Raw genomic sequence first — 24367 nt, 5'->3', positions numbered from 1 at the left:
GGGCTCAATGAAGTGACGCAATTTAGAATTTATAAGTTTACAAATTGTATTGTATGACGTCAGCCCTCCTTAGCCGTGACAGCAAGTGGCAATACTTGTTTTCATGTAGTGAGTCTATGTGTATGTGTCATGAGAAAATATGTTCCTGGAGACACCTACTTGTGAGAACTAAGCGGTTTTGAGTACTTTTACAGGTGTAAATGGTCACAAATTGGCTCAGGGAACATGGGGTTACACTAGTAAAAACCAAAAAGAATTTCTTCAACTACGGTTCACTCAAATGAATAATGGAGAGTGTGGATCAGCAATGTCAGCAAATGAAAGTAGAGCACGGATGGGTGGCATATGTGCAGCACCAGTGTTGAAGGGGAGCTGTAGAAAGAGAACGGCTTTTAGAAAGCCCAGGTGAGCGTCATCAAGCTAACGACCATGCCAACTGCCTGCTGCGGTTGGCCAGGCCCGCCTCTGAGATAGAGGTTCCCTAGTTGTTACACTAAGTATGAATAAATGTAGCAAGTTAGCTGTGCTTTCTAATTTTACGTAAAAGGAAGTATAATTTTTTCTGTTCCCTGTCGAGCAAGGTATCTTTGTCGTTTTTTTACATACAATAAACAAGATTAGATCACAGATATGAAGTGAATCTGGTTTGCTTATGAGAAGTTGAACCAGGGGAAAATACATTTCAAGACATTACAAGCGTCTTTGAGTACTATGAAAAGCGCTATAGAAATTGTATGTATTATTTACATTTGTCTGCAGTGAAATTGGTTCAGACACCAGTTAGAGCACTTATGTCTGCACCCTTCACCCAAACATTAATCCTTACAAAATGTATCAACAGCGCAGAATAAATACACACTTTCAGTTGTATTAACTTCTTTCCCTAAACATTGTCCTGATCAACTTGCTCAAGGATTTGTTCAATAAAGACGTGATTAAAACTGACGTCACAAACTAACCATGAGGTGCCGACCCCTATAAACGGTGTCATTTATCTCCGTTTTCTCTGCACATGGCCAAGCAGCTGTGCCGCTCTCGGCTGCTTGGCATTCTGCTTCGCTCCAGCTTCCTGCACAAGTAAAAGCAAAGAGCACTTTGATTTTCCTGGTTGGCCCTTCTGTTGGTAAACAGGGGAGATCGAGGCCCACAAGGGAATTCAGTGTCACGGCTCACAGCACAGCCAAAGTGAGCTGCAGGGGTGGCTGAGTCATTGCATCTCTCATATGGACCTGAATCATATGTGATCAGCACACATAAACAGTAAGGTGACCGACAGCGTGACGACAAGAGCCAACAAATTGTCTTTTTCTTCATAGCAAGCAGATTACCCAGCTGTGTGAATGGAGGGTTGTTACCGTGCTCCATCATTACGGCTACAGGCTTCAATTAGTCCCTCTAAGTCTCTCTAGCTAATAATCACGGGATAATCACACACTATTTATGCACCAGCTTTACAGCTTACTGTATCACAAATGAAAAGCTACAATGTGTTTATTTAATTTTTTTATTTTTTGCTGAAAATATATACAAAAATGTATAAATTATTATAATAGTTGTGATTCATTTACAATTATGCGACTAATGTCTTAATCAACTAATTTAGTTTCCGCTCTACTTGAATGTTTTATGTTTAAACATTTAAACATGACACATTCAAAAACATAAAACCTTCTCTTTGTTTTGTTTTGTTTATATTAGACTTCATTGAACTACCGTCTCCCGGAACTATTGACGGCTGAGTTGATTTGTTGATTTAACTATTTTGGTAAAATACGTAAAATACCATTTTTGTTCTCAGTTATTTAGACTTTAAATTTAATGCAACAAAGTGAAGACATAACTTACCATGCTCTGGTAACTTACCATGTCATCATAGTGGTCTCAAGTTTAAACTAAATAACCTATTAATCAATTGCTTAATTCCTCCTCAAAGTTGTCAAAGTAGAGTCTAACAGTATTACTGTATTCATCTAAAAACATACCCTTCGGGTTGTCTTCAGAAGGGATCTGACAAGTTACTCTCTCAGTGATTATAACACTCTTCTGTGTATGTCCATACAGGAACGAGCATTTATGACGGTCTGAAAATAATTCTCACATATGAGAATTGGAGCTCTGAAATTGTGCCAGTAAGGTGGGTTATAACTCATTAAGAGTCTTTATGTGCACTGAGCACGGCTCTCACCACACTTAAAACTGAAAAAACTTAATAATTAAGAAGCATTAAGTGAGTTAACATTGTACAGTTACATTGTCAATACATGTGTTCATATAGGTCTAAGATCAATTATGTCAATGGTGAATCCATACATATTTTATACAATACTATTATATTATTATATAGATAATAGACAAATAATAAACTCTGATCAATAACAGAAATGCTTATCCAGAAAACTATAAATTAATCTTCCATTGCGTGACTGTTTGTTTTGTAATTTTTACAAATAATGTTGATAATACTTAAGTAAAATGATGCTTTTACTGTATATCACAATTACTTTTGTCCTTCTGAATCTCAGTTGATCCAAAAATCTCACAAGGGGTGTGAAATTTCTTTCACAATTGTAGGAAGCAAAGCTTCTTTATCATCGACAAGCCTGAGCACATTTTGCTTTCTTATTGCAAATACAGAACAATGGCTGAGACACTGCATGTACTCAACCATATTGGAATCATCTATTAGGATTCAACTGTTTTTATTCGATTCTGTAACTCCCATAATCTAATTGTCGAATGAGTTTACCACTTATATGAAGATGCTGCCTGGATACAGAGGCTGATGAAAGCAGGACAAACTTTGAAACAAGCATGAAACCAATATATGAGGACATCTGAGGAAATTCTGCTATTAACAGAGACAGAAAAGACTGAGATATTTACAGGTTCCAGGGTGTGTTTGTTGTCCGTCAAACAGTGTCAGGCCCTTGCCACAACAAGTAAAGGATTGTTTACAACACTAACAAAAAGCCTATTAAACAAAGCTAAGATACCTTGACCACTTTGACTCACTTGCAAAAGTCTAAACTTTCATTGATGTGCGCGATTGGACAAACAGACAGACAACGAAAACATTGTGTTGATTTCTGAAGGAGAGGCAGGTTCTCTCATTGTTCTCTAAAGTGGTTCTGCTGCCTTTCTGCAGCCTATTGTGTTCCTCTGAGTCATATTAGGTGGTGGCGTTAAATACTGGCAGGCTCAGTTAAAACCCTCGCCTCTGCCATCTTTTACCGCAGCTTGTCAATAAGGGCAGGTCATTTGCACACATGCAAAATCTACATTAACGCTTGCAGATGTATGTGCCCTTCACTGGTGGGAAATGTGTAAAGTAAATATAGTAAACTTTGTTCCTTTGGCCTCGAGGGCAATTAATGAGAACTAATTGAGAGCCAAGAAGCGACAAAATAAGGAAGTGGTCTTGCAAATAGAGATGCTAGACAGCTGTCACAGTCAGATTCACACACACACACACACACACACACAAACACACACACGGATGACTCTCTCTCATGGATTATTTGTGATAGAGGCACGACTAGTTTTTTAAAACTTGCTTTTGTCCCCGCAGAAGTAACAGGGCTGATCAGAAACACACAAACACCTCTTTGATAGTAAATGCTGCAAGAGGTGTGTCACAGATGCATTGAGAGAATTTTAAGGTTCTTCAAGCTTTGACTTTTTACAGCATTTGGTTAATTCTACAAGATTGAAATCAACCCTTAATTAAAGAATTTAATAGAGAGGTGTCAGGAAAAAGGTCTAGTCTAGGACTTGACGTTGTCCTTGTCAAGAAACCGGCGACCTCACTTCCACTGTGAGAATAAGAGATCAGCCATGAGGCCCCACAGTGAACATACAGTGCAAGTAAACTTGGAAAGAAGTATCATCTTGTTTTCTCTGTCCTCAGGCATGGGAGCAGATTGCAAACAGATTAAATAGTAATCCTGAAATGTATTCATAGCCAAACTGTCTTTCTCCTTCATGAGGACACATGGCATGAAAGCATGTGCAATCTCATGTAACTATTAATTTGTTTCATCGTTATTACTGAAGGGTTGTACTTTAATGGATTAAACTGAAGTCACACATTCACAGAGGGCAACACATGAGACCAAAATGTCACATTAAACAATATAACACGCCATTCAGAATATGTTCCTACATCAATGTTTTTTCGTTCTGTAATATTATATTTTATATATATATATAATTATTCTTTTTTCGTCATTGTTGTAATGGCACCAAGTCAAAAACATATGTTTCAGTTCTTTTGTCAGACTATTTTCCTGAACAGTATTCCCATTATGGTTTACATGTGACATGCTTATCTCAGAAACAGGAAGTAGCCTCAGTGACACCTGTGTCGCAGGTATACGCTTCAGACTCAAACACGCTTCATGAATTGGGTTAATCTGATATAAATAGCCTCCCATCATTGCTTACGAATACCTCAAATGGCTCAGCGACACTGCTGATGGTCTGTAACAGCTCCAGAAGCCGAACCACTCGGTACAATAACAGCTGTTGTGCAAACATAAGCGACTTCCTCGTGTAGCCGTTTACAACCAACGACAGACACGCTCACGCACGCACGCGCGCACACGCACACACATACACATATATATACACATACACATACACATACAGATACACGTACATATACACACACACACACACACACACACGATGGTCATGTGTTTGACCAGGTCATGTTGCACAGTGTAGGCAGAGGACCCGGCTGGCTGCAACAGGTGTCCCCGCAGGTTGTCCACACTCACCTTTGTGTAATATAACATCCATAGCTCATTCAGCCTTTCCTTCGATGCCATCCCTCCGCCCGTGTGGGTGCTCATATCTCCCTTTTGTTTTGTTAAATCATGAAACTGGCGCGCTTGGTTAAAGCAGGGGCTGTTTGAAGTTGTTTCCTAAAGGCAGGAGGACGCGGCACGCTCCTTTGAACCATTCCTGCGAATCCAGGCACATTAATCTTCGCAAAAGTGCTTTCTTTCCGGACACGCAAAGTTATCAGAGTGCCAGAGAAAAGCAAAACATGACGGTGTGAGTTTCTGGCCACGGTACGATCGCTGTTGAAATTATAAAACCAGGAACAAAATTGCGTGGAAATGCATGCCTGGAGGAACACCCATGTCCGCGTTCAGAGCGAGCTTGTTGCTGTATGCTTCCTCTTGGAGAGAGTTCCCACGGAAGCGACAGATGCCATCAAGACCAAGAGATGGTGCCCGTGCTGCCCATGTGAATTCAGCAGAGATGTATAGTCCTGTGTGATGATGAGCAGCAGCTCTGTGTCGTCAACTCGTGTCTGTCTCTGTAACAAGACATACAGTGAAGAGTTGACCCTAGATCATGCTCACAGGTAGGCTGACATTCTTAAAGACACACGCACACGTAAACACAGTGACAGCCTCCTGCAGGACTGCTCTGACTCATTGACTGAGGGAAATTTAAATCCAGCTACATGCTTTTAAAAAAAACACTCAGCAAGCAACACTGAGTACTGATAACATTAAACACACACGCTGCACACAACTGTAACGACGACTCATAATGTCTTCAGGCACTGTCATAAATGATTACTACACACGTTGTATTGAATTCCACTGAGAGACCGATATTGGTACAATTTATCGATACTGAAAGTAAAATATAGGAATATAATCAAACTATACAGTTAAAGTGTGAAATGATGTGCAGAAGAAATGTATCGAAAATTCTAAGTGCTAATTTGGAAGAATGCCATTGTATTATTGAGTTAAATACCAGACTTTTTGTTTGAGAAGTCAGGTTAATTTTCCTTCCCATTTGCAATGGTAGACTATAATCTATAACCGTACTTAATTTGTATCTTGATGAACTACTAACAAGACTACATATGGGTACAGTATTGATATATTAGTGTTGTGATCTTAAACTGTGTTTGGACCTTTAACACAATAAGGTTTGTGTTGTCACACACTTGGTCGTGAGAAGGATGGGCACAGTGAAGGCCACTGTATTACCATGGCGATGGCCTACATTCCTAAACAGGACCTGGTGTGACCACCAACAGGCAGCACAGTGTGCCAGTCCATCCTATGTATCCCCCTTAATCTATAGGTCGGCTAATAGACCATTTGCATGTCCAAATACTAATCAAAATAGCATACAAGCTGCTGAAGGTTAGATCAGTTCAAGGAGGATAGCCGACCTATCCCACCTGCCGAGACATCCAGCACAGACCCCAAAACAATTGAACTATGTTTAAATTATGTAAAATGTGTGCAATCTCATTAAACCTAATTAGGAATTATTTTTTGTAAATATTAAAATGGGATCAATGTAATTCATGACGTTGAAGAGATTTGTCGACATAATAATATCTCATGATGAGGCAACGGGCCTCTGCAATCGATGTGCTCGACGGTCGGTTTCACGTCCTCGGTCAGGCCTGTGAATGGATTTCAGAGCGCACTGAGCGGCGTGTCGCGTTAGCAATTGAGAGATAAACATGGAGCGAAATGTTGGGTCGCTGCAGGAGCAGGCTTTGAAGAGAAAGGAGAGACTGAAAGCTTTAAGAGATAAACAACTTTATGTGAGTGTTTTGTCTGCTGATGTCTGTTTTCTTTCATGGCCGACATCATAAACAGTTTGGTTGGTGAGCTAGCGTTAGCCGACTTAGCTTGTAGCTAACAACGTTAGCATGTTTCTGTAGTGAGCAAATCAATTGTAACTTTGTTTTGTAGCTTTGTTGTCGTCCTGTTAGAGCATGTGGGTTTGGATAATTTATTTAAAATGTAATGTATTAAGTGTGTAATTCCTACAGTGCGTTTGCAGGTGTATCGCTTGTTAATGAGAAGTCGCTAAATATTTTTTAAATATTCTTTTAGAAATTCAAGCTCTACTCAATAATACTTTTATTATTTGTAATATCTTATTTATCTTTTATACAATGAATGATAACTTTTACGGCGTTTATAAGTGAAACGCACTCCTGGCTGAATATGATCAGAGACATGTTTGTTACACTAACAGGATCAATGAACTTATAGATCTGCATGAAAATACTATAGCCAAACACAAGTCATAATGTTAAACAATCCTCTCAGCAATGCACTTGGTGGTGTTTTATATCCACAGATAAAATCATATTTTTCTCTCCAGACTGATGTATTTCCTTGTATTTTGGTTGATGTTCAGCACTACATGTAATAGATGGAGCCTCAATATCTTGCTGACAAGCTGAGGTAAAGGATGAAGGTGGCTGCAGGGAGAGAGCGCTGAGAAGAAGGATATCTTCTTAATGAAAGTAATCGGAATAATTTTATTAAGAATAGAAGTCTGTTGCTCAATATTTAATGACAAAAGCACAGTTTCTCTGAAATACATCAGAAACATCGGGCTGCCACTTGCTGTAAAGGTCTCGGTATATTACAGGACACAGATATTTTTCAGATTGGGACATTGAGGAATAGATCAAAATAATCAAAGTCTGAAGACATTTGGGAATTTCCACTGAATGGTAGTTTCTTAAGAATATATTGTTTTACTTCATTCATTAAAGTATTGTATTAAATCAAGTGATTTTAAGAGCATGCCTAACCATTGTGATATGCTTGTCAACTCAGTTGCACGGAAGATGAATAACTGTAAAATCTGTGGGGGAAATGTTTTCAAGTAGGAATCAAACACAGCAAAATAATAAATACTAGCATCACGACAACTCTTTTTATTGGAATTGTAATATATGTGTAAGAAATGTTTAAGAAGTCATCTTTTCAGTTTGCCTAGATCAAAATGACATTAGCAACTGTTTCCAGTGACTACAAAGTTCACCTTTTAAACATTACAGTTATTCTGCGTCTCTACTATGGAGATTTTTCAATTCTGGCTTTGAATTCTTCTGGCAAAAGGAAACTGTGTTCAAAGTGCAAGCCACTGTGTTTGCAGTTGGACCAGAGTGTGTCTAAGCTTGGGTTAAGCACTGGCACACTGGGTTTGACTCGCAATCTCTGAGACATGACTGTTGACATTCCTGAAGCTGGGGCTGTTTTCCTTTTGTACTAAACTTCAAGAATGAGTCAGTCCCCTGAATTGTTTCAGCATGTGGACAGGAAGCATCTTTAGGAAAATACAACATGGGAGGGGTCCAATATCATTTATCATTTTTCACTTGGGGTCAATATAAATTTGTCGCATTTCTGCAAGCCTTTTTCATAATTTATTTATCCTTTATTTTAATGATGGCATAATTATTTTAACAGGGGCAGGAAGACGGGGAGCCAGAGAACAAAAAGGCTTCACTAGAGGAGACGACTGAAGAAAGGCACAGGTTGGTTCATCACACAATCCACATAAATGGCTGTTATTTTTTTAACCCAATTATTTATGAAACCATGTCATTACTTCTTCACCTCTTAGTCTCTCTTGCGCCCCCCTTCAGCTGAATTTGTTAGAGCTGCTCAAACGGAACAGAAACTGATATGGCTGCACACGATCAGAGCATTTATCTCCCCTTTATCTGGTCGCCATCTTCTTGTAACACTGTATTGCATGTCTCAGTGCAGGTCATGAGCTGCAGTGTTGACACTGGGCTGCATCACAGCCTCCTGCTATTAGCTGCTCAAATATCCTGCAGCTTACTCAACCTTGTGTGTTAGCAGGTTTGAAGGAGCAGCCATCTTTCCTGTCCTACAGGACCTTTTCTCCATTGTTTATATTTAATGACGGCACAGAAGGAGTGCCGCTGTACTTCCTCCAGTCCAACCGGACAGATCTCTCTCGTGAGCATGAACATAGCTGCAGCCTTCAAATGGTTCATTTAGCTATTCGTCATTGAAGCAAAAAGTTCAAACAAGTTCAAAGTTGTACTGGTTTTTTTCCAGTGCTTTGCTAAACTAAGATACACATTTGTAGCAGGGTTTGTCATGTATCTTGTATGAATATTTGAATAGGACATCAAATTTCCAAATCCAGGCATAAAAGAAGACGACAATCAACATGTTGACCCTGAAGTTGCTGCGACTCAGATGAACGATCCACAAGAAGACAGTAGAATTTGGCCAGATAGTTTGTCAACTTCCTGTGTGTTCTCATACATTCCTCCCAAGCATGTTCCACAAAAGGCACCATGCGGTTTTTCCTGTTGCATCTTGTTAAGTGTTGTCAGGGCTTCTGTTTTTTTAATTTTTAGATAGACTGATGGGCAAGTCCATTTTAAATTCTAGGAAACTGCAAATAACATTTGAGGAAGTTCAAAAGCCTCCTTAAATATTGATATGACTAACTACACGCTAGCTTTAACAATCTCTTCGTCGCACGTGTCCATAAAAAGGCAGCTTGTTTTTGGAAGATTGTTGTGCTCTGGTGAATGGAGCAGGGAGCTTGATATCAGTGTGCACATTGGAACACTGCTGCACCCACTCAGCCCCAGTTCACTCTAAACATTTGAAGAGAGCCACACTTGCGTCTGGACTCTGAATGTATCACTGGCTCTCTTTGATGCCACAGTGTTCTTGAAGCGGAAACTTGTAAACACACTTTTGCATCAAACTAAGAGATAGTTAAGAAAAAAAGGAGTTATGTCAAACTCAACAAGCAGAACATGTACTCATACAGTTTATTGTTGGGTGAGTGTTGGAACATGTTTCAGTCTCTGGAAGACATTAACGGTCGACATCAAGTACAAAATAAATGTGGACTACCGTTACTTATCCATCGTAAGGGATCCTAACAAATACGCCACAGTGTCCATTCAATTTAAAGTCCTCAAATTATGTTTATGAATGTTATGTTTGGTGAGCCATAGCTCACTGTTAGCTAAGATTGTGCTGGGCACATTATTGCTTCCTGGAGGAAGAACTCTTCAAATGTGTTGATTTTAATTTGTTTCACTTCATTTATTTGCTTTATGTCATCACATTATGAGATTTGAAGGCTGATATATGCTAGGTATGATATTTACATTTTACGGATGAGATGGATAGGAATACATATTCCTGTTTCGGAGACTTTCAGGAGGCCTGGAAATAGATTTGTGAAGTCGGAGCATGGCGAGCATTCCTGCCCATACCCATACAAGGCATGCGTCTGTTGGCAGCAGGGGTCTGATGAATGTATCTCGAGTGTTCCCTCGAGCCTCATCACAAATCCATGTTAAGCTCAGAGCAGCTGATAACGCTCTTGGTTAGACAATAGTTTACCTCTGCCTCTGGACTGACGTATGTATAATCTGCAGAGATGTGAGGGGTTCTTGCCAAGAATTCCTCCATGCAGCGATGTGATGAAAGACGGTAACATCAAGGACAGCATTCCTCAGCTGTTTGCTGCTCTCCGCAAGTCTGTCCTTAGGAGCAGGTGGAACATGTTAATCAGACGTGTTCATAGGAATAAAGAGGGACATTATTCCCAACATCCTCTCCCATTAGATGTGCAGCTGTGAAGGGTTTGCAGATGGTCTTTTATGCTCCTGGTCTTCGATATATTCGGTATATTTGTCTACACTGCCACCTCCTGGACGGTCACATTAGTGTGGAAAAAGGAATAGGAGCGCATTGATGGCTGATGGTTGTGATTTCTGTCCTCAGAGAGTTGAAGCTGAGGAATTACACACCAGAGGATGAAGAGCTGAAGGAGAGGCAGGTGCCCAAAGCAAAACCTGCATCAGGTGAGAACTCTTCGATCGCAAACAAGCTTTGAATAACATGAGCTCGGGTGATTTGGATGTTGCCTTGCTGTGGCTACTGTAAAGATCACATTGCCTCTAGAAAGGTCCGAGCACATGGTGATCGGCTCAACGCGGCCCTTGATCAGAGACTCCTGCTGCTGCTACTATCTTATATCATTGATGAAAGATGATGAATATTCTTTGTTTGCAGTGGAGGATAAAGTAAAAGACCAGTTGGATGCAGCTAATCCAGAGCCCATCATTGAAGAAGTGGTGAGTAGCCCTTTCTGTGTAGATGTGATTTATTATGTCGAAGAAGCATCGTGGTTCCGGTTGTTTTACTCGGCTGTTTTCATACCTCAGGATTTGGCCAACCTCGCCCCGAGAAAACCAGACTGGTACGACGTTTTTGAAAATTATTTAACAACCTGTATGGCGCATAATATCTTGGCAAGATTCAAGATTTGTTTCCCACATTGTCTTTTCTTTGTGACTCTGAATCTAGGGATCTAAAGCGTGATGTTGCAAAGAAACTGGAGAAGTTGGAGAGGAGAACACAGAGAGCGATCGCCGAACTCATCCGTTAGTATTTCCTATTTCATCTTCTTGCGTTTTATCACCAACTTTTCCTGACACCACAGAGACGAGCATGTGTAAGCCAGGCGTGAATTATGAGGCTAATTGCTTTGCGGTTTACAGATTCCCCAGAGCCTTGAACCCACCTGATAGCATCAATGGTGCGACTCCTCCACTGATGTGTGAACCACATTCTAATAATAGGCATCCACTCTAATGGAAAACACAAAACGGGTTTCAATGTTTATTCCCCCTCTGTTTTAATATGTGACATTGTTTTGTGTCCTCAAAATGACACAATTAGTAGGTTTATAGTTGGATGTTAACATAAACGGCGGCCATTTCTTTGTTGTGATTTAACTTTCTGTGCAAACACAGACAGCATTACAGCAACATGTTGATTTACTATTATTGTGAAAAAAAACATTGTTAAATTAGCTCTGTGTTCAGAGTAACTCTGCAATCGACCAGCAGAGTGGTCTGTCTGTTGGGGGGACAACAGGAATGCTTGTTTACAGGAAGTCACTGGTGCATTCACCATGAATAAGACCGTAACCAGAGCTGTGGCCAATAAGCTGCAATTACACATAAATGCAACTTGTGATCAGAGAATTCAGTGATTCCATGAATCAGATTGACAGTGAGTGTTTGTGTCCAGGGGACCGTCTGCGAGGCAGTGAAGACGAGTTGGCCGCAGCGGTGGAAGCAGCAGGATTGGAAGAGGGAGACTCGGACTAAAGATGACCGATTTAAAAAAAGAAAAGAAAAGAGACTCCCGAGGGATTGCCTTGGGTTACTGGGACTGTTCCTTCACATCTGTGTTGTGCTCACGGAAATGGCTACTTTCCTCCATGCAGAGAGTAAAGTCATGTCAGGTCTTCATTTCCCCTTGAGTCCTGCCTTGGATCATTGCGTTATTCCATATTAATATGTAGTCGTACATTCTGTGTACGTGGTTTATTGATGTGCAGTGGTAATGCAATGTCCATATTTTGTTGTACATTTTACATTTTCAAGTAAAATAACTTTTTCAAATGGCTGATTATTATTTTCATGTACTGTATTTTGTCTTTATTTGGAAGTGGGGGTGGGCAATATGGATTAATGTCTATCACGGCTTACATTATCATATATTGTAATATTTTACATTATGGAAAATATCTAATCACACTGATGCCAAAATCCTTTCAGGAAATCTTTAGAAAAATAATATTTAACGTAATTGATAATAGATTAAAAAAATAATTCCCTCAAGCAATCCTGCCAACTTGTTTTTCAAATTGCCTCACACATCCAGTGATGTTTAAGGGATAGCAGTTGGGTTCACGTTTCACGCCTAATTATTTATACATACATTTATGCTTCAGTGTTTTGACGCTGAGCATCCAATAATAGAAGACAATTTTTAAATACATATTTATTCAGAAAACTATGAAAATTCACTCTCTAAACATCAAGTGCCCCCTATGCACTCATGATAGTTACTGCAACATTAATGTCTGGCTACAGTTGAATCAAGTTAGTTTTGATGGGTGATAAATAGAGGAACGATGAACAGCCGAGACATTTTTGGTATGACATTCACTATAGTGAGATCTATTGCAAGCACCTACATATCTCATGAACTGCAATGTTCCTATTCTTTCCCATTAAAGTGCATCGTCGGTCTACGTAGGCCCAAGCTGTCCCCTCAATAAGGAGGGTATTGCACAGTTCATTATAGTACCACTCTTAATACAAGGCCAGCTGCTCCTTCAAACGCTTTCCTCTATCCTCAAAAGGTAAATGACCAAGAGTCTAAAGAGATCAAAGCATTCAAACACAGCTCTTTTAAAGTTCACAAGAACTACACGAATATGTGATTTAAGTGTCATTGAAATGATTAATAGCCCATACTTTGACTAGAAAACAGATTCTCTCCTTTGCACTACTATCTTCAAAAAATATACAACATTGGAGATGAAGCTTACAAAGTACAGACATTTATAGCAAGATGATCAATTGTGTAAAAACGGAAGTTGTTGATAATGTGGCTCTGGAAAGCTTGTACAAGCTGTTTGAACATAATGCTGCTCTAAATACTTTTATGATCAGCGAGAACCGCTGAGATGAATCCTGGATTTTGGTATTTAGTCAAAGGAAACAGATATTCTAGTTCAAGGAAGTGTCAAATCTTAGACCGTGTGGGAGTCAGAGGTTGTTTTGGCACATTTATAGTGGAAGAATAAATATTCCTGCATGCAGATGATAAAAGGTTTCCACTTGTCGGAAGCAGAAAATGGCAGCGAGGAGGCCTCAATACCGAACCGCAAGAGGTTGGCATTCGAATGACACGCAGCCCTCCATAGATTTAGCCCTTGAGCAGGATTGTTGTTGATGCTGCAGCGTTATGATTGCTTGGTCATCACTGGGAACAGGAAGCGGCTGATTTGAGGCTATCAGTCGCATTGCCCTCCACCAGATTCAATCTTCCTGGCTGCAGGACCGAGTTCCACCTTACACACCCTCTGGGCAAACTTCAGTGAGCACAATGTCTCTCCCACGTTACTCTCCAGAGCAGAAACCTAGAGGATCATAACATGCATCAGTGAAGACTTGGAATTGAATTACCTCAGTAACATACAGTTAGATAAGTGATCTCACCTGCACCACCATGACAGTCTTGCTGCCTTTGCCCAGTGAGTCTTGTAATAAGTACGTAAGGCGGGAGTTCCTGAAAGGGATATGATTGTGGCGAGCTCTCAGCGCCTGTATAACGTCCCCCAGTGACAGAAGGGAGCGGTTGATATTCTGGGCCTCTTTCAGCCTCTCTCCCTCTGCACCAGACTTCCAGACCCTCTCCGAGCCAGCCAGGTCCACCAGGTTCAACTTGCCTGACGAAAGAAAAGTTCAATCATCGTAAAAGTGAAATGAAGAAAATCCTCTCTGGATCCCTGTGTCTTACTGAATTCTGATCAGAAGCTTCTCTTTTGAACTTCTGAACTTTATTCTCTTTCTCAGCATTAACTTAGCTGAAGTAAATTCCCAATGATATCCCTTGGATTATTCGATAATGTATTTAGCATTAAACACGAGCAAGACTGCACTGAGGGTTAAATACAAAAAGAAGAAAAAAGACGGATTCAATGAGGGAAGCCACATCTGATTCAGATTTACAGCCAATATGAACTTGTTGATTCCCTGTCGCAGGAGAAACACACGTGTGACTGACCGGTGGTTTTTGAGCCGGTGGCGAGGTCAGTTCCCTGAACAGTGATGCAGAGCAGAGCATGGGAGCGGGAGCTATGCTGGTTCATCTGAGTGCCGAAAGTGATCCTGTTCTTTCGGGCTGTTGCCAAAATCTTAACAAGAACCAGAATAATGAGCATAAATGTCCCAATTTATTGATATAGTGATTGATAATTCAGTACAGATTGTTTAAAATACACGGTGTCACCTTCTTGATGTGCTGAAAGCTCTTAACCTCGATGACCCGGAGGCCTGGCACATGCAGCTGCCCTGTTCCATCCGGGTTGATCTTAATGTCCAGTTTATCTCCATCCTTACTCAGCAGGTCTCTGAGGAACACAACACGAGGCCCACAATAAAACAAGTAGCTACCAGCAGGTCTGGTATATTGCGGACTAGAAAGGCGCAGCATACAGTACCTTAGCACCTCGTTGTAGATCTCCACAGAGTTGACGGTGACCGTGTAAGACCACATGTCCTTCCTCTCCTCAATCTCACTGAAGAGATGTTTCAGGGCTCGCTGGTTGATTCCTGGGTTCTCTACGCTGCCCTAAAAAGCAAATGATAGTTTGAGTCTACATTATGGCCCAGTATGTGTGCTGGTGTGTTCAGTGGCTCCAATATATGTTATTACTCTTTGGCTACAATAATGCTCGAAAACTAGTAAGTATACCTCCATTGTGTGAGTTTTTCCAGATCCAGTTTGTCCATAGGCAAATATGCAGACTTGGTAGCCGTCGATGCAGGACGTCACAAGAGGCTCAATCTCCTGGAAGACCTGAAGAAGAAAAAACAGAGTTAGAGTTCTCGTTATGGTTACATTTCCTGCATGTGCTGTTCATTTTCAAACCTCTTCCTGCGTGGCCTGCGGGTGGAAGACCTTGTCCAGTTCAAAAAGGCGACTCTTCCCTTTGTTCAGCACATTGAGTGAGGATTCATTGTTGGGGTCCGTCGTCACCACCACAGACTGGCCCTCCTCATGCTGGTCCTCCTTCAGCACAGGCTTCACGCGACACAGCACGCGGATGTTGCCTAAAAACAGGTCGAGTTGATGATAATGATTTTATTTTCTGCAGTGTTTTTTCTTCCGTCTGCTCTGCATACCCTTAAGCTCCACCAGCTGCTCGTGGTACTTCCTGCGCAGTGCAACCTCCTTCCTATATTTATCCAGGAGATCTTTGTTGGCATCAGACATCTCACTAAGAGCTGCTGAAATCTGAAAAAACACAGCAAAATAGTGCAAAAACATTCTTTACTAGGCTTGTCGATTGGGTCGGATTTACCACCTGAATGCATTGTGTTGACTTCGTGATGCGATGTCATGTACACACCTGTTTTTTTGCTTCACTGATAGCTGCTCCGTAAAAGTCTGAGAAGTTTCGAACCTGGCTCTTCAGACTGGTGTAGTCTGTTTTCATGGAGCGTAAAGTTGGAGGTAGTGCAGTCAGACGCGTCTGCAAGCCTGACAAGATAAATAGGAAGAATCAAACTCACATCGAGGAAAGTAATTGGAAAGGAAAAGTTCAAAGGAATCGTTTGGCATGTTGGGGAATGTAGTTTGTTGCTTTCATGCTGAGAGGAAAAGGAGAAGATTGATACAGTTTCTCAACGGGATTCATTTTTCTTTCTTCTCTTTTCTTTGGGCGTTTCATGATTTGCTGTAACTTACTGAAAAACTTGTCCTGCAAGTTCTGAAAGTGCTCGGCTGAGCAGGTGGCTGCAGCCTTCACGGCCTCCTCCTTCCTCTCCTCCAAGTGGCCAATCTCTTTCAACAGCTCCTCTCTCAGTTTACTGATTTCTCGCTCATACGTTGCAATCTGTAAAAGGTTCAGCACAGCAATTTGTCAATCTGTCAGCTCGACTGGTCCAACCTGTGGAGGCTCAGCTCCGTAATGAGTTCATCTGTCAATTAAATGGATACAGGTTGTGAATTTACAGCAGATAAGTGTAAACTTCCTCTTTCTGCCTTTAATTTTCTCTCCTTTCATCATCTGTTCTTAAAACAGTGTGTGGTTTGTTTCACGCTCTGGACTTCTCCAATTCTGTCTCTTTCATTTTTTTTCTTCTCCATTTTAATCTGAGTCGATGGCACCAGGAGGACCCTTCCTCCTTGTGGCCGGCAGCCAACAGGAATAACACATGTGCTGATGGTTATTTCACATTCTTATGGAGCATTAACGTCAAAAGTCCACCTTGCAATTTATATCCAACCTGTTGCTGCTTGAGACATATTCAAAAAAATGTGTAGCACAATTATTTACTTCAGTTTTATACTGCATGTTAAAATCTGTTTAATCTGTGTATAAATACTCACACCAAACGGGTTAAATGTTAATTCAATGGCCTCTGTTTGTTACCTTGTGCTGCAGATTACAGCTGTATTCATCGGACTTCCTGATATGTTCCTCAAGCTGTTTGCACCGCTCATTCTGATTGGACAGTTTATCGGACAGCAGCTCATTCCTCTGTCTGGCTTTGGTCAGCTGCTTTAATGTGGCCGGTGATTCCACCTCCACAGTCTGGGTGACATACTGACAGAAAACATATTTCATTAGTGCAATCTCTGAAAAATAAGGAGACAATGTCCAATTTTGTGAATTATTCCCTCTTCGTATTCAACATTGTTGCGTTTCCAGTGAACACATCTCACTCTGAGGTGAGCGTTACCTTCACCACTGGCTCCTTGCCTCTCTCTCTGTCCAACTCCAGCTGCAGCTCCCTCACACGGTCCTCTCGTTTCCTCAGCTCCTCTCCTCTCCTCCACTCGCTTTGTTCGCTCTGTCGCTCCAGTTGTGACAGCTGCTCAGCTCGCTGCTGTAGGGACATCTCCAGATGCTGCACTCTGCTGCGGAGGTTTTCATTCTCCTAGCCGAGCACATAAAACAAGGTACATTTTTAAATATTTGTGTTTCCAGTGACTTCTGGCTGCCTTGGGAGCCCGTGAGTCAGCCCTCAGGTGTATTGGTGCATCTCACCTTGATGAGCATGGTGCTGGACTGGGAGGGGATGGTTGACAGCTGCTGCAGGAGGCCTTGGGTTACGCTCAGGTTCTGCTTCAGACTCTCGTTCTCTGCTGAGAGACACAGAACCCGCTTCTCTGAGTCTGTTGCCCCCTGAGGAAATTAAACATGAGGTTCAGCTTAACAATGAGAGACAAAACCATCGTTCCTCACACATGATTTTGTAGATGAGATTTATAATGTCATATATGGTATGCTGACAGCGTGGCAGCTTGGCTGATGACGTGAAAAGTGACTTGACAAATGATGAAATCAATAGTTCACATTGCTTACACTGGCTGTTCTCAGTCTTGAAAGCTCCTCCTCGCGCTCCTCGATGCAACTCTTGAGCTCATCAATCTGTGCAAGGAATGCGAAGGGTTAAAAGTGACAACAGAGGATGCCTTTTGAAGATTCAGTTCCATTACATTGTATTTGAAAACAAATTTATTTTCCCAAATGGATATAGCATTTGGGATTTAACTAATATGAAGCCTACCTGCTGTTCAAAGGCCTGTATACGATAGTGTCTGTCCTTTTCCTTCTGCTCCAGCTGTGAGTGCAGCAGACGGAGTTCTCCTCTCAGCTGACTCCTTTCCCCCTGCAGACCGGACAGAGACTCAACCAGCCTGTGAACACCAGCTTGTGTCCCTGCATCACTGCTGGACTCGCCTGGGGGACATTACATAAGCAAGACTATAAATCAGCCTTTGCATCATCACCATCAGCCTGAATACTGACGCATAACGAACACAAAATAAACGTAATCATATTCTTTCATCCCTTGACCCCGATTCATATTTCGCCACTTAGAATTAGAACCAGCTAATATCCTTTAACCGGTTTTCTGTATGTTTTCCGGTTGATGCTTGTGCGTGTGTAATATTAAAGGACATGCACTCGAGCTCTTTTACACACCATGCAGTCACTGTGTATATAGCAGTGAAGTTACAGTATCACTGCCGTGTTTCCACTCTCACGTCTCCTGGGCAACACGTAGAGCCTGGAGTGAAGAGGAGTGACAATCCTAAACAACCTGCTAAATCTTATCTATTGTTCATTAGGAACAGTGGCATTCGTGATACTTTCTTTCTTCTCAATGATTTATCAGGCGCCGTCACCTCTTGTGCTAATTACATCAACAGTGTCACAGTAGTGCAGGGATCGGTGGTGGTGGAATGAAGATAAAGAAAAACATGGAGGAGAGGCTATATCTGAGCATCACGGGTGTTAAAAGAAAAATTCTCGCTAGAAACACGAAAGTCTGCAGAGGCACTGAGATAGCTTTGTACGTTATAAAATAACAGCTTGAAAAGATACAAAACGTACCTTCTCCCACTGAAAAACAGATGATGAAGATTAAAAGAAATATAATTTCTTGTTTTTTGTGATCATATACTGACTTTAAGATCACAACATGGCCAAAATGCACTTGGGCTGTAAATACTGCACATCAATGATGCATCAATTATGTCTGCAAGTTGCATTACAGTAAACAAACAAACCAAACTGCCTTATAACACTTGGGACATGAACTTCAGGATATTTTTACACGTGACGCCTGGCATGTGCAAGACCCTGCGTGTGCTTTTGCAGGACCTAAAGCAGCACTCTCAGCCATGTTTTATTCATGACAGAGCCACACGAGAGGCAATAGCCAAGTATCAAAGACCTGCACCACAGAATAATGTAACTTTGTCCTGTGACTAATGAGAGTTGGTGAGCATGAGGTCCTTTCCTTAAACACACCTACAAACTGAGATTCATATAACCCTTTCTGGCTATGGCCCACATCATCGTACATGATGACATGTTTCTCTGAGGCTGTATCAGTCAGTCTCAGGACAGAACTCTGATCTGTCTACAGCTTCATGCACTTGTCAACACGCTGTACATGTGCACAGAAAAGTGATGTCGGACAGGGCAGTCGGTATCGCTACCCTTCTGCTCCTAGGTCAAAGAACCATCTGGTCAAATCTGAAACACAGCAGATACCAACATCTGAAGCTTTGAGGTCAATCCCAGCTGTGTTGGTCTGGCGAAAATCTAATCAGCCTGCTCTTCTGCTGATGACTGCATTCTTCTATAAAAAGGTATACACTGTGTTCCTGGTCGAAGAAAAATCAAATCTAAGGTGAACCAACGATGGAAAAAACACCTTGTAGTACACTGAAGTGAACGATGCGGGACAATGTTTTAAGAATGAATGACTCCCAGTAATGGAAACACAACAAAACACTCTCTCATATATATTATGTAACCCGGTGGATATGCCCCTATTATGGCGATGATGTGAAATTGGCTTTCTTTATTCATTGTCCTTCTAATCCATCTTTCTCCATCCATCAGATGATCACATCCGCACTAAAGAGTCATATCAGCTTAAATCTACCTGTAGTCCACAAGGCCATGTTCTGCTTCTCCTTTCACACAAACCAATCTACTTCAGTGTGCGGTTATAAAAACCGCCTCTTGACCTCTACCTCCCTCTTTTTCATTCCCCATACACCCACGACATTGAAATGTAAACCCAAACCTTCTTGCACCTTAATTCCCCCCCCGCCCCATCCATTATTTCTCTCCGTCTCCTTCCCTTTCTCCCTCACCCTCGCTCAGCGGACTGGGTGTCTGTTGCTGGCTGATGGCCTCCTCCAGGCTGCTGATGATGCTGCTCTTGTCCCTGAGGCGCTGGCGGTATGACGCTCGCAGGGCCTTCATCTGGCGGCGGTGCTGGACGCGGTGCCTCTTCAGCTGGACCCGGTACTGGTCGGCCTGCTGCTGCAGCTGCTGGAAGTGGGAGTACTGCTCCAGAAAAGTCAGCAAGTGGGACATCACCGCTAACAGGGGAGACTCTGTCAGCTGGACAGAACAGAAGCACACGCGTACAAAGTTTAACGTAGCAGAAGCTCCGGTTTAAGGAAGAGCTCATTAATCTATGAGCTGAGCAGCTCAATCAAGCTGATCATACAGTTTTGCTACCTTTCCTGTGGTTTCCATCTGGACCTGTGATGCCCTCCTCTTCTCAGCCTCTTGCTTAAAGGACAGAAAAGCAGCCAGAGGAGTGCATGCTGGGATGTCTGGGCCTTCTTCTTCAGCTTCATCACTCAGAGACATTTCATCGCTGTCACTGCTACTGCCTGGATGACCAACATAAAATCGCATGAACATAAAGTCATAAGTGAGTAAAGGAATGTCCTTAATAATCAATTCAGTAGAAACTATCCATATCATAAATGTTGTATCACTATTCTATATCATATCACAGCTTTTATGTTGGACTATAAATAAAAGCTATTTGAGCACTCACTGGATTCACCAAGATGAACACCAGCCTTTTTCCCCATTTTGGGGGTGTGGCCATTTTTCCTCCTGCTCCCTGTTTCCATGGAAACAGGTCTTGGCTCCTGAGCAAAGCAACATGCATAAGGGTCAGACAATAATAGGCATAATATTTACACAGTGCACCCAAGGCACACAAAAGCCAGAACAATGACACCACCAATTTCCTCATCATATATAATCGAGCCTTTTTGTACGTTCTGCATCACGTGATAGATGACGCAGGCATGTTCCCAGAAAAAAAGTATTTTCCCGAACAGAAGAACCCCAATGCGGGACATGATGTGGCTAGACCTACGTCTGAGGAAGATCCCCGCGCCCCCTCCAAAGCCTCATCCTCCTCCTCCTTTTTAAAGACAGTGTAGAAGATGTAGACTAGGAGGGAGTAGAAGGCGTACATCTCTACACCGTCCAAGTCCCCCTGTAAATGACAGATTCATTAAATAATCACATATATCCCTATCATGCAGCAGATAAATGGTAACACCCGAGTCTCAACGATAATCAAAGGATGCATGAATGTAAAAACTAGTCTCGATACATCAGGACTCAAGAGACGGCATTGTTTCTATATTAACTGTGAACCCACTCAATCATGCTGAAATATTTTTCTTTTTTACCTTATCACATATCTTTTCCTCTTTGATGACGACAATCTGACATCCATTTCATTTGTATTCCCCCTTCACGCTCCATCTGTGTTGCCAATGACAAATCTTCCCATGCAGCCCTTGTTCTCTGCAACAGCATGTGTGTGCGCCTCCCTCTGTGCTGTTTTCTCTCCTCTTTCTCCTCCTCTCCCTGCTCCATCGACAGGCAGCGAGCATGCTCAGTGCAGTTTCCTGAACCACTGCAGTGGAGGAGTGACAGATTGGTGAAAGAGGGGGATGAGACGTGCCAGGTTCCAGGTGCTCATGAAAATCAAACTACAGCATACGGCACGTGGAAATAGTGAGTCATATGTCCATGTGTGTCCAACAATCGGACACATTAACTTTATTTCAATGTAAAATGACAATACTGGAGTGTTTTTTTATTATAATTTAATTTGTATCAACCAAAAGCAATTAAATGAGAATAAATATAATTACATGAGACATTTCTAAACTTTGAAATACTTCCGCATTGCCAAATAAAAGACATGAACTCGATGAAAAAGCACATGCAGCACGATTAGCATTATAATTCTTGAAACTCTAAATTCACAAGGAGTACAACATGATGACGTGTCCCTGGTTCTCTGTGTACTGAAGAAAGCACTGTCCCAGACAGGAACACAGCCACAGATCTATGTGTGTGTGTGTGTGTGTGTGTGTGTGTGTGTGTTATACTGCAGTAAAACTGCTGAGGCAGCTCATCACAACTCTGAAATCCTGAGAGGGAATCTGCAGTGTCCCCTACAAATATCTGGAAAGCATATTAATATCTTGCAAGGACAACACTGTGGACGAAGATAATTGCCTGAAGAAGTATCAAATGAGGATGAGGTAAACGCCGAGGAGTTTAGACCACTGCAGATATTCAAACAGCGATAGCGCTGAGGCTGCAGAACAAATAGGCAGCTGGATGTTTTTTTAATCTACAACACTAAAACTGCGAGAGAGACATGTAGAGGGTGTGAATAGCTTACAAGTGAGTAGAGGCTGCTTGACATTCTTGGAAATAATCACATAACAAATTGAAATGCATACATTTTGAAATTGAAATGCATAATACATATTATCAGGGCACACCAGATGTCTAAAGAGTATTGCTGCATCCCAGTGATGCAGTATGTTACTAGTTGTAAAGTGTTGTCACATTTCCTCATGCAAATAAGTTGTAAAGTGTTATCTGTGTGTGCTTTTAGATACAGTAAAACATCCAATGTGGAACTTCAATGTGTGAAAAACAGTCATCATCATATTCGTTTTTTCCATATAGTAAACACCCATATGTAAAATCAGGATATTCTGAAGTGCGTGTGGACTCAAATTCAGGAACTCATACAGCAACTAACATTTCTTCTTCATTTTGGATTACTCTGTATTGTTTTGATTTACCAATTAATCAAGTTGTCTATACAAATTGAAAAATCTGTAATTTCCAAAAGCCAAAGTTGAAATCTTCGAAAAGCTTGTCTAACAATTTGCACTCTGAGCTCATCAAGGCAAATTCATAATATGTGTTCTCATGACAATGTAAATAAAAGAAATACAACTAAAATCTTCCTCACAAATATCCTGAAATGCTTTTAAGTTAGGCATATTCCTTTTTGCAAAGGTCCATTTTGTCACCGTGTCTCCCACCAAACATCTCTACAGGTTTACGAAATGCCTAAGTTACATCGGTCAGTCACATCCAACAGAAACTTGCTGACGGCCTGTGTGGAGGCCCAACAGCCAACAGACATGGAGCCCTTTAACAAACACTTGGTGAGACCATCAGTTGCAGCTGGAGAAATGAGTGGAGCAAAAGTATTTGTTCCAACTCTCTGAGCCACAAGCAACGGGAGGCTGAGGGCCACACTGCCAAAGGCCCCTAAAGCATTCCCGGCAAACAGACACACCGTCAAGCAGCAGGACAGGGAAGACAAACCCAGGCAGCGGGTCATGAGCGTGAGCGCATCTGCTGAGAGCCAGTCACTCAACCCCAGCAGCAGACAGGAACCACAAAGGAGAATGTGTGCCGTGTTGTGGTCTTCACTGAGCCAGAGGAAGTCAAAGGCGAAGAGCGCTGGAGCCAAAACCTCGCCGACCCACTCTGCGTCTCTCTGGATGGAGGCGAGGTACGAGCTGGAGGGAAGCACGATGCAAAGGACTGCAGAGAGTCCAAGCAGGAAGAGGCCTACTGAAGGAGCCCTGTGATCCTGCAGGGAGGTAAATGCAGAGATATCAGCATTCGGGTGGCAAAAATACACATTCATTACATATTTTTTCTCAAATATTTAACAGACAAAAAAGAAAAATAATACATTAGTTTACATATTATTTTCCTGGATATTAAAATGAAAAACTAAAAAATAAAGTGACAATGAAACGACATGTGTTGCCCAACCAACAGTCCGAAATCAAAAGATAAACATTATAAAGAAAATGTAGAACATCCTCACGTTTAAAAAGCTGCAACCAGAGAATGTTTAGCAATTATGCCTGAGAAAAAAAAACCGACTTAAACGATCACTACTTTATCAGTATGATAGATCATCGTTCTGTACCTAATAGCATGAATTGATCAATCAACCAAGGTTTCTAAAAGTGTGTTCGTAAGTTTCAACATCATCTACCGACGTGGCACAATGGTGAATGGCACCGACCTTAAAGAGCCTGTAAGAAGAGTACAATGCTGTGGCAGACAACATGCTGTTGCAACAAGATGTTGTGAACCACTCTGTTACAGACGCCATTGATCCTGAGGACGAGTGACACTCCTGTCAACACGAACAGCAACAGTCCATGTTGTTTCTAATGAATGTCTGAAGTAAGTTACTGCAACTGTCGCACGAGTCTGAATATCGGATAGTATTTTAAGAAGTCAGCTCAACACAAAGACCAAACTTTGGGGAGGAACACTTGCAGGTTTGTTT

The 24367-nt window shown here is 41.6% G+C and overlaps 3 protein-coding genes across 6 annotated transcripts in view; 1 reads left to right on the top strand and 2 right to left on the bottom strand.

The window, feature by feature from the left end:
- nbeal2 (neurobeachin-like 2) overlaps window positions 1-5347 on the bottom strand; it is a 30558-nt gene extending 25211 nt beyond the window's left edge. For 2 of the 3 annotated variants that reach the window (XM_056444169.1, XM_056444171.1), the window contains exon 1: window positions 4779-5346. In XM_056444169.1, coding sequence (XP_056300144.1) covers window positions 4779-4853 — 75 coding nt within the window. In that variant the 5' untranslated portion in view covers window positions 4854-5346. Of the gene's footprint in view, window positions 1-4778 lie in introns of all 3 variants that reach the window. The other variant, XM_056444170.1, reaches the window with a different exon arrangement.
- Window positions 5348-6476: 1129 nt separating this feature from the next.
- On the top strand, window positions 6477-12274 carry ccdc12 (coiled-coil domain containing 12). Its single transcript, XM_056444067.1, has 7 exons — window positions 6477-6589; window positions 8259-8326; window positions 10581-10660; window positions 10872-10933; window positions 11024-11058; window positions 11166-11242; window positions 11895-12274. Exons 1-7 carry the CDS (start codon window positions 6506-6508, stop codon window positions 11972-11974), a joined length of 486 nt encoding a protein of 161 aa, XP_056300042.1. The 5' UTR covers window positions 6477-6505; the 3' UTR covers window positions 11975-12274.
- Window positions 12275-12637: 363 nt separating this feature from the next.
- Window positions 12638-24365, bottom strand: si:ch211-257p13.3 (kinesin-like protein KIFC3). Of its 2 annotated transcripts, XM_056445014.1 has the most exons (21): window positions 24098-24365; window positions 21423-23650; window positions 21101-21223; window positions 20771-20867; window positions 20443-20600; window positions 20070-20322; window positions 17963-18135; window positions 17758-17823; window positions 17440-17577; window positions 17132-17329; window positions 16822-16995; window positions 16134-16281; window positions 15796-15926; window positions 15569-15680; window positions 15315-15496; window positions 15138-15242; window positions 14884-15014; window positions 14673-14793; window positions 14448-14577; window positions 13880-14109; window positions 12638-13800 (listed from the first exon to the last, which is right to left on the bottom strand). In XM_056445014.1, the coding sequence occupies exons 3-21, from the start codon at window positions 21200-21202 to the stop codon at window positions 13675-13677; spliced, it is 2775 nt and encodes a 924-aa protein (XP_056300989.1). In that variant the 5' UTR covers window positions 21203-21223; window positions 21423-23650; window positions 24098-24365; the 3' UTR covers window positions 12638-13674. The 2 variants fall into 2 exon arrangements, with proteins under 2 accessions (XP_056300989.1, XP_056300990.1); XM_056445015.1 differs by lacking the exons at window positions 21101-21223; window positions 21423-23650; window positions 24098-24365 and having other exon boundaries at window positions 20443-20593; window positions 20771-20789.
- Between the last annotated feature and the right edge of the window lie 2 nt (window positions 24366-24367).

This window comes from Pseudoliparis swirei, chromosome 22 (genome assembly GCF_029220125.1).
Source record: "Pseudoliparis swirei isolate HS2019 ecotype Mariana Trench chromosome 22, NWPU_hadal_v1, whole genome shotgun sequence".
Classification (NCBI taxonomy): Eukaryota; Metazoa; Chordata; class Actinopteri; order Perciformes; family Liparidae; genus Pseudoliparis; species Pseudoliparis swirei.
This window is presented reverse-complemented; position numbering and strand designations above follow the sequence as displayed.